Here is a 10274-nt window from a genome sequence, read left to right on the forward strand (position 1 = left end):
AGGGGCATCAACATTTCAGTTCTTAGAGCGTCTCCTACTACATGTTGTGGATGCATTAAAGCTAGACTTTTAATTTCTTTACAGTGTTCAAAATCCTGCAGATGAGACGTTTAATCCAGGGGAGATAAAGCACATAGACATGGATGCTCAAAAACCAACTAAACAGTTGATTACCAGATCTGTTATCCCAAAACTTACATTGTCCGGGCAGTTTTCTTATAAGATACTTATCCAATGCACCTGAATCAAACAGGTCCCATAGATAAATAAACAAATATGAATGGAGGGTATGCAGGTTTACACCACTATTCTGCATTCTAAGCTAACAGTAACATCCATGCTTTTAGAAGAAAGGCTTCATAGGCATCATGTTTCTCCTTTTAAATGCAGAAAGTCGTGGGTAATAAGGGCATTTACAAAGAATAGATTAAAAAAAAAAGAGGTAAGTTTAAAACGTGTTCAAATGAGGTAAAAGTGCAGCATTCAGGCTCTAATCTACACTGCAAAAAAATGTAATCTAACTCAATTTTCCTTAATAAGTGCATTTGTTCTTGAGCTGAGTAAGTCAGACAACTGCAATGTCTAATTTCAAGGGCATATTATCTAATTATCTTATTTCAAGGGTAAAAATACTAATTCCATTGACAGATCATATAATTTTCCTACTCACATTAAGCGTAAACACGCTTAATTTTAAAAATCTTAACTCATTTACAGAAAGTTATTGCATCATAAAATGTTATATATGAGGGAGAACTGCACAAGTGAAACACAGTAGTGGCACCATGGTGCTTTGGAGATGCTCTTCTTAAAATGAAACCTAAAAAACAGCCAGTCTGTTGTGGTTTTTTTTAGTTGTGAATGCTTTAACAATGTAAAGCTGCAATTTTATTACCAAGTGGGTAAATGGGGTTATAAATCTAATGGGTTAAAGACTTTTAGAAAACAATGTATTTTTAACAAAAAAGGAAATGGTTAAATGATGCAGCAAAAGAAGAAAAAAAGAAAACTCAAGACTGCAACACTTTTTTTTTTTTTTTCTCCGAAGGGTTTTGTGCAGTGAGGTGCATTAGGACAGAGAGTCTACCTGATATCTCTGTAAACCCCAGCATGCAGCTAAGGACACAAGCAGGTTGCACAGAGAGAATATAAACAAAGATCCCAAGGAGAGGGAGCCTGCAGGGGATAGATGCATAAAACATTTGAATGTAGCTAAAGACAAAGAAAGGAGAGGAGCAAAAACTTAAAAGGTCGGCAATCGCTGCAGACAGCCCTTTGCAACAATCGAGTATTGATCCATATTAAATGGACTGCAGTCTCCATCATGCTGCACTGTAAGCATGGATAGGCGGTGTATCCTTTCATTACAGGAAAAATCTAATGTCAGACTTTTCAACAAACAGGATCTCTTCAATTATTCATTGGAGACCTGGAAAATTTGATCAATAATACACAGGCTGTCAAAGCCTTAAAGACAGATGTGTTCTGAGTCCACATCATGTGACCTTTCACAAATTATCTTCACTCATTCAATCGATGAATGAAGAAATTCGATATTAAATAGGATCTTGATTTATACCAAGAAAGAATAAAGGTTGTCATAAATTAAACAGTTATTACTGTCAGAAACCTGACTTCTGTACGTCTTTGTGCTGCGAACGCATAAATACATGTAGAGACAGAGTCAGAAAAGTTTGGAAAAGTTGATAGGAAAACTTTTTCACACATAAAGCTTTTTAAATTAACAAACGCAGTTGTCTAAAAAAGTATGGATACGATCTTAGTCATTTCAACAGCTTCCGCAAAATGTCTAAGTTGCATTGCTTTGTTTTTGTCTTTGGTAATTATTTGATTTAAAAATAAAAAAAAAACTAAAAGAAATTATAAAGATTTCTTAATACATTGAGAGAAAAATCTGAAAAAAGATTTAAATGTATGAATATAAATACTATTAATAAAATGAAATGTTCAAATTCATCAACTCCAATTTTAATACCAATCAAGTTCCTGCTAAAGGAATCCAGGTTCATCTAAACTGTTCTTAAACTCAGTGACCAAATAGATTTCGTTAATAATCCAACTGTGAGAACAGCCAAACAGAGAGTGATGATTTCATTTTCGACTGATATATCATTTTAATTTTGGAGAATTATTGCATGAATAAATAAAAGCTTGCTACCTAATAACATCATCTGGTCAACTTTGACTTGTTGCAGACTTCAGGAGGATCAGTAAACCATTATTAACTTTAGATTATGCTTTATAATCTAAAAGGGTGATTATAATTACAAAAATAACTTCTTAATTATACAAAAAAAAAGAAAAAATTATTAATTTACAAGATAAAAAAGAACATAAATGAAAAACAGTTTTGTTTGTTTTTTTGCTATAAAAATGTAAGTTATAAAGAGAACAATGAAAACAAAATATATGTTCAAAAGATGCATTCATATTTCATTCATAGAAATTTGATTCTAGATGCTCACAAGATTAAAATAAATCCATCAACATCTTTTAATCACTGATATAATAGTAAAAATAGCATCAGCAACCACTGGGTTTTGTTTTTTTCTAGGGGATTTTTGTTAACACATAGCTATACTTCATCATTATTCATTTTAGTATCTAGTATAATTTCTGCAGAGAATCTCAAAACCCCAGACTTGATGATCTATCATAGTTTTTCCTCTCCACTGTCGCTACAAGCATGCTTAGTGTGAGGGATTGCATTCGAGTCAATAAGTCAATGCAATCAACTGGTTTTCGTTAGATAGAAAACTTTGAATCAATTTGACTGGATGATCTGGTGAACTGTAAAGTGCCTTGAGATGACATGTGTTGTGAATTGCCGATATAAAAATAAACTAAACTGAATTGAATTGAAATCACAAAGAAAGATCAGATACTCTGATCTTAGAGCGATGAGTAAATCAAGAAGTAAAAATATTTTATATAACCTCCAATTCTGTACTTGTACTCTTGTTTTTCCTTTTTCTTGTATTTTAGTCCTTATGTCCACCTACTACACACCAAGTAAACTCATTCTTTGAGACACCACACTGCGGGCACAGAGCCACAGAAAGATGCCATGTCAGAGAGCTGTTCTGAGTTTTACTCATGACTAATGGGCTCACTAAATCACACACTAATGGGCCTGGAAACATGTTCGGACACCGGCCCAGGGGCACGCAGACACACATACCAAGCAGCTCCGTAACACAATCCAAATTGGTGCTTACTGAGAGAAGACAGGAGATGGATTGAGATAATTACAGCCTAAATGAGCTGAGGTGTGTGTGTTCACGTCCCATGCACAGGTGTGTGAGCCTCCTGGATTTGGTGTGTGCTTTGCTGTAGGTAAACACAATTTGGCTTCCATTCACATTGAGGAGAAATGGAAAAATAATGAACTATTGATCAGAGCCGCCCCACTCATAGAAAGGAAAATAAAAACAGACATGCTGTAATACGTTAGCGGAAAGCACCAGAACACACAGATTTCTGTGTGGGCATGTGTGGCTTGAAGGCTCAGGTTCACGTCGGGCTGAAGTTTTCTGATCAGGAGGTACAGATTAACGTCAGTGATGGGTTTCCAGTGAAAACAGGAAGGAAACTGCAGTATTTAAGACGAGAGAAAACCAACATCTCCAGGCGGTGGACAGCTGTTTGTTCAACAAACACGCCAAAGCTGTTTTCTAACTGCGGCAAGAGCTGTTAGAGCCAAGCCAGTTTTGGAGGGTGTGGTACTGCCCTCTGCTGGAAAAGCAGAGAAGGTACAAGCCCCATTTAGAAAAAATGAAAAAAAAAATATGCAATACTTCTAAGACCATTGGACATTTCAGTTTTTCTTTTTAATACATTTGCAAAAATCTCTACATTTCTGGAGGGGTTTTTCCCTCTCAAGATGGAGTGTTAAGTATATATGAATGAGAAATAAGTTAGATTTTAGCAAATACCTGCAGTGAAACAAAGAGTGAAAAATGTAAAGGGGTTTGAATACTTTTTGTACCCACTGTAAATAGAGTTTGTATTTTGACAAATATTTCTGACCTGAAACCAACTAATTTCAGAGTCTACTTCAACGGAAGCTTATAATGGTGGATACAGGTGAACATTTTATGCACTGCATCTCCTAGTGCCTCATGTGCAAACATTTCGTTTTTGTTTAGTTTTTTAAAAGTATAAACAACAAGAAAAAAAAACACATGACTATAGAATTGCGGTTATATATTTTGGAGTATATAAGCTATATTAGCTGCTAGATACATAAATACAAGAATTAGGCAGAGTAAATATTAGCAAATTAATGATGCCAATAGTACAAAAAAGAAAAACAGAAAATGCTCCTTGCATTTTTTTTGGCTAAATTTGACTAAAACAAGAATCTGTTGTTTTGTCTAAATCTGATGCAGCTTCTCATTGCAAAAGATTTTTTCACTCATTTAGCAACTCCCAGAGTATTTCAGATCATTTATTTTCTAACTACTGTCATGCAGAAATGATAAGAAGACATTTTTATTAAGTCCAAGTCTAGTTTGAGATCTTCCATTACAGATTAGAGTTAAATCTTTAATCTCCAAGACTTAAATGAACTTTATTTCAATAAACCCAAAATATCTATGTCACTTCTTTTCCTGTGTTGCTCAACCTTGGGTATCCAAACCTGTGCTGTTATTATAAAATAGAAGTTTCTGTTTTTTTACATTTTTTTTATCTGATAAAGGGTGATTTTCACAAAATAGAATTTAACACAGTTTTATTAAGAGAGACATTCATGGTGTCATTAAAAGGCTACAAACACAAAGATGTTATTAGGAGTCATTATTAGCTATTATTCCCCACTGGGAACTGTATTATAATGACTCATCTCATTGTTTGACAGTAAAACATGAACAGCAGCTGTGATCTGTAGCTCAAATACCAGATAACTTTCAGCTACTTTAGTTTTATATGAGGTTATATCTCATTTAACTCTATTAAGGGTACATTTTTAAGTTTTTACAAATTCGTTTTTAGAATCAGGATCAAAAAATGACGTATAAATCAAAGCATTCAGATTAGGAAATACTGTTAACAGCAGGAATTTTTATTTGGATGTTAAGATTGGAGCTCCATAAGTCCTGCCCTAAAACATCTCTACATGGGAACCTCTATGCTGAGAAACGTAAACTAAACTAAAACACTGAGGACATATCAGTAGTAAACAATATTTTGTGTACTCAACTGTTTTTTAAGAGGTGGAGAACAGTCTATTAGTGTGTCCTAAAAACATCCATCTGATAGACCCTGGGAATATTGTTGAAGCATAAAGCCAGGATCTTTGATAGAACAAGTAGAAGCAGGAGTACAAACTGTACAAATTAGTGTTTCTCATCTCTTTCAATAGTCTGCACAGGAAACCAAAACACTTCTCCTACCCGTGTAATGATATTTTATGCGTTGGCTAAACCCGCACATTGTTGAGGGGATTTTCTTATGCCATCTGTTTATTGTACACCTCTTCCTCCTGTAAACAGGTACGTGCCTGGAGCACAGTCCAGTCCCACGTTACAGTGAGTCCACGCCGATTCACAACTGATCTTCTTTTTCCTGATGAATTTCTCTTTTAGAGAAATTTCTTATTTAGAGAAAACATCTCCTTGGAACTATTAAACCTATTTTTAGCTGGATAGTTAACCACCAATTCTAATTCTATGTATTGTAATTTTAGGACCATTAAGGTTGAGGTCAGAGGTTAGCTAACTGAGAAAGGTGGTGGCTGCATCATTCTGAGGGTCTGTCTTAATGGTGTAGAATACCTTGATATCATATAATTTGATCAAAAGAGGAATTTACCATGGTAACATGATCCCAAACACTATTTTTGATTTATGCTGAATTTTGAAGCGTGGTCTGCACCTTGTTATATTCCACGCCACGATGCAAGAGGTGCAATCAGGAACTAGCTGTGGGTCTAGATACGGCTGAGGCGTTGAGGAAGTGGGGGCAAGTTTGTGTGACAACGGAGGGACATGAGGGCAAAAAAGAGCAGGAATCCAGATGGAAAAAGGGTCCCAACGTTCTCGCATACCTCGCTCCTCTAGCTGGTCCAACTTCACGAGTTGTTTTCCGCAATGGCGGTCATACAAACAAAACAAGCCGGCAAACGGATGTAGATTTGACCAATCAGAGGCCTCCTGCCTGCGGTCACCTACAATTTGGGAGAGGTGCAGCAGAGTGTCTGAGGAAGGGGCAGGGATGTCTTTGCGTTCACTGCGACACCTACGCAGACAAACTAGTTTTGAAGTATAAATCAGCCTTTAGAGTGAATAAAAGCAGGCAACTTAGCTTGTACTTAACCCTGTTTTAAATGTGTAGACTGAAACTCAGGGCTGCAGCAGGAAACAGACCAAATAAAATAAATGCTTGGCTGTGAAATCTCTAAACAAAGTTAAACTGCCTAATAGTGCAACAATCATGATTTAATTAAACTCTGATCAAAAACATGTTCACATTTCCCGACACAAAAAGTGTCCCATTTCTTACCAAAAATATTATGAAATTTATCCACACAACATTTCAGGTCTGTAAATCAAATTTAGCCTGTGTTTATAATCCTGACTAAGGCGGTTTAAAAAATAATCCAAAATAACTTTTAAATGGTGGATCTACAGTAAAGATTCTTTTGAAATGAATTACAGCTATATCAAGTATTATGAAACGGAAGCCCATGATGAGTAATTATAAAACGGTATTCGAATGCATCTGTTTGGTGATTAAATAGTTTACCAGAACCATCTGCTTAAAAAATCTATTTATAAACATAAAAAAGTACCTTGCTGACTCTAGTTAGGGTGCCGTTAGGTCGGTCTGGGTGCTCCTCATCAGACAGCCGTCCGCTCCCAAAGCTGTCCATGGAGTGGGATGAAATGGTGTGGCAGAGCTCCTCGAAGGAATAGTCCCTGTCTCGGCACTTTTTGATGTCATGGAACAGTTTGGACAGCTCACTCGTCACAGGATCATCTGTTGGAGGGAGAGAGAAATATTAACACAGTAAAGGCATTTAACCATACATGGGGTCAGTATGAAAACAGATCAAATATGGGACTAAAGTTACAAGAATTGTTTTCTCTGTCTTTTGCAGGTCAATGAAAAGCAAATTATCCAAGTCTTTAAATAATTGAAGTACTTTTAGTGTCTGGAATCAAGAAGAGCTGACCAGGTACTAAAGTTGTTATGTCATATATCCAACACAGGGGGCAGTGTTGGACAGGGTTAAAGCAACACAGAAAGTAACTTTTCTCCTCTAGATAACCTGAATTTATATGACTACATAACAAAAATAGAAATACATTTTGAATATCCAGCAACCTGAATGACATTAGCATAAATATCAACTATTAAAAAATATATATCATTAATGATAAATGTATGCTTTAAAATACAATAAGATGATCAACGCATGAGGCCAATCAGGCAGTGCCTGCTGTCACCCTAATCTAAGCATTTTCACAGCATGAGAATAGATTGGAAACAACAGTTAGTTTGATTGGGGTTGTTTTCTAGTTATAATAAAACACATTTCCTCGTTAAAACATGCCAATTTCCACCTCAAACACTCATCATCCTACCATCTTCTTTACTACTCTAAACAACTTAGCTGTAAGAAATTGGCCAACATTTCAAAGTGATCCTTCAGTCTTTTGTGCATCTATTCAGAAGAAACAAATCATGCAGCTTTTACTCCTTTGTCACCATCTGGTCAAATCTCTCTGCAGACCAGGCAGGGAAAGCCTTTAAAACTGAGCCATTGTGCTGTGTGTTGAAAAGAAATCAGCTTTACAGCTTGTGTGATGCGGAAAGTAAAACCACACATTTCATTTGAGATAAGCTGAACCACGTGTTACAAACCTTTGCAATCTTACTCTGATAAATTCTGAGAAGCGCTCTGCCAGTTTTTGAGAAATAGCTCAAGACTGTTTTTTCTCACTGTACATTCTGCAAATTTGGATTTTGCATGCATTTGATATCCTTTATAACATTAAGAAATCCACTTACAGCTCTCAAAAATCAGTTGCCACGCTTAGATGTCTAAAGATACTGTTTTAAGGTGTAAACATAAATTCACTCTGGAAAAAAAAAAGTCATACCGAGTTACAATTATTCTGTGGACCAATTATTTCTATTTTGATAATTATTAGCAAAATATGGACAGTCAATTTTATTTATTTTCTAATCAAAATGAATTTTTAAGGAACCTCAAATGAGAAATCTAAAACTTTGTGACAAATAACCCAATTTCCCCAGCCACTCTATCACAGAGGTTTAGCGGACCGCGGTGCAGATTTGGACCCACCTGCTGGCTAATCCAGACCCAACCTAATTTAAAACATTTATAAATTACCGCCTGTTGTCCGACGACAGTGTCTAACTTTACTTGCTCTGTTTCTCCTGTTAATATGATAAAGCCACCAGGACCAGGCTGCATGTGATACAAATTAGCCAATGAGCTGCTGACAGTCTGGGTTGCTGCTGCTGCTACTTTTAGACGCAGCAGGCAAACCTGTGGCAAGCCGGGCGATGGGAGAGAAGGAGAAGACGATGAGAAAAAGAGAGCAGAGAAAGTTTGGACTGCTAAATAAGCTGCAGTGAACTGGTGAAAGAAAAGTGAAATGGCGTGCTAAAAGATGACCCTGCACATTTTGAGGATGTTTGGCTCAACCTGCTGCTGTGAATTCTCCACCATGAAGAGAATCAACAATAAATATGGATCCAGGCTCAAAATGAGCACCTTGATATGTGCTTTAGAATGGTTTTTTCTCCTTTCAAACCCAGGTTTAAACCATGCAGGGCAGCATAAAGCCCACTCTCTCATTAGGCCATAAAAAAATGAAGAAAAAAAAACGGTCAGGTGGTTCAGGTGTTTTATAAAATATGTGAATCAGGAAATTGTCTATATACTTAACTGGTAGATTGTTGTTCTCTTCTTCAAAAAACACTTCAGATTTTTTTACTTTTTTTTTTATTTAAAAATTCAATGTACAACATGGATGCATTAAAACCCTGCTTTTTATTTCAGTGTTAAATTCTGTTTAAAGTAACAGATTATAATTTAAAAAAATGTCTCCGGACCTTTACTGATGATGATTTTCTTTATTCGGACCCCGCAGATTTTTATTTGGTTACCCCTGCTCTAGAGAATGGGATAAATAATGAAGCTATGCCAGTCAGTAGCCTGATTTTTTCTTAACTGTGGCCGTTTCTCAATTCACAAAAACACAATTATCAATTCTTTTTTCCACCAAATCCGTTCTTGAACATAGGAATTATATACAAGCTGCGAATAGGAGCCCCCAGAACGAACCTTTGTCAATTGGAACAAGTGTACTCGTGAGATCACCGCACACTCAGCTCATCCGGACCTGCATTTCTCCTCCTGTTATCAATAGCATCTAGATTAGGGGTTAGCAACCTGCGGCTCCGGAGCCACATTTGGCTCCTTGCGGCTCCCTTTAGCTTGTTAAAAATTTATGAAATGTATTTTTTGTTTGTTTTAATACGGTGTGCAGGAGTTTAAACAAATGTTTTCCAATGCAGTAAAAACTTGTACAATAAATACTTTTAAACAATAAACCTAAACATTTCTTTCAGAGTAAATCTGCATCATAGCCATAGAGATCAGTGGTCATAGTGTGCAACACGCAGCGACGGCGCGGTGCCAGGCAAACAACATGGCGGGTGTGTCTCAGACCATGGATCCCAAAGGGGAAAAAAGGTAAATAGCTGACGAGAACAGAGGATTTAAAGAATGGACCGAATCCTTTGCTTTTATTATCAATGCAGAAGGACTGCCTGCGTTTTTGCTTTGTAATGAGAGGTTGTCAAAAAATTAAGAGAGTAATTTGGAGAGGCATTTCCAGGAAGGCATGCTAAAAATGCAGCCAATCACAAAGCTGGAAGTGAGAGAAAAAGTGCGATTGCAGAACTTCTGGATAAATTAGACGAGAGCAAAGATAGATTTAAGAAGTGGATTACATCTCCAAACTCTACTACTGCTGCTAGTTTGGTTGCAAGCATATAAAACGTCCACAAATCGAACAGGTGGCGCTTTGATGACGGTATGTGAACTTTCTTCCATTTTTTTCCCCAAATCCTCAAAATAAAAATATCCCCAAGGAGCGCTGGTGAAGGAGGATGTGGGATTCCAGGGCTCTGTTCGAAAACCTAGGACGGGTCCTCCAAGGACACGGTCTACCTAGACTGGATCCTTCGAAGTCCTTGAAAATAAGGAGACC

General features: G+C 36.6%; 1 protein-coding gene across 1 annotated transcript in view; it reads right to left on the minus strand.

Moving 5' to 3' along the window:
- The window catches only part of LOC107098895 (ankyrin repeat and sterile alpha motif domain-containing protein 1B-like), a gene marked incomplete at its 3' end in the record, with an annotated part of 257959 nt that overhangs the window by 137783 nt on the left and 109902 nt on the right, over positions 1-10274 (minus strand). The window contains exon 9 of the mRNA XM_015396776.1: positions 6815-7002. Coding sequence (XP_015252262.1) covers positions 6815-7002 — 188 coding nt within the window. The remainder of the gene's footprint in view (positions 1-6814; positions 7003-10274) is intronic.

Source organism: Cyprinodon variegatus, unplaced genomic scaffold, assembly GCF_000732505.1.
Source record: "Cyprinodon variegatus isolate N-32 unplaced genomic scaffold, C_variegatus-1.0 Scaffold820, whole genome shotgun sequence".
In the NCBI taxonomy this organism is placed as follows: domain Eukaryota; kingdom Metazoa; phylum Chordata; class Actinopteri; order Cyprinodontiformes; family Cyprinodontidae; genus Cyprinodon; species Cyprinodon variegatus.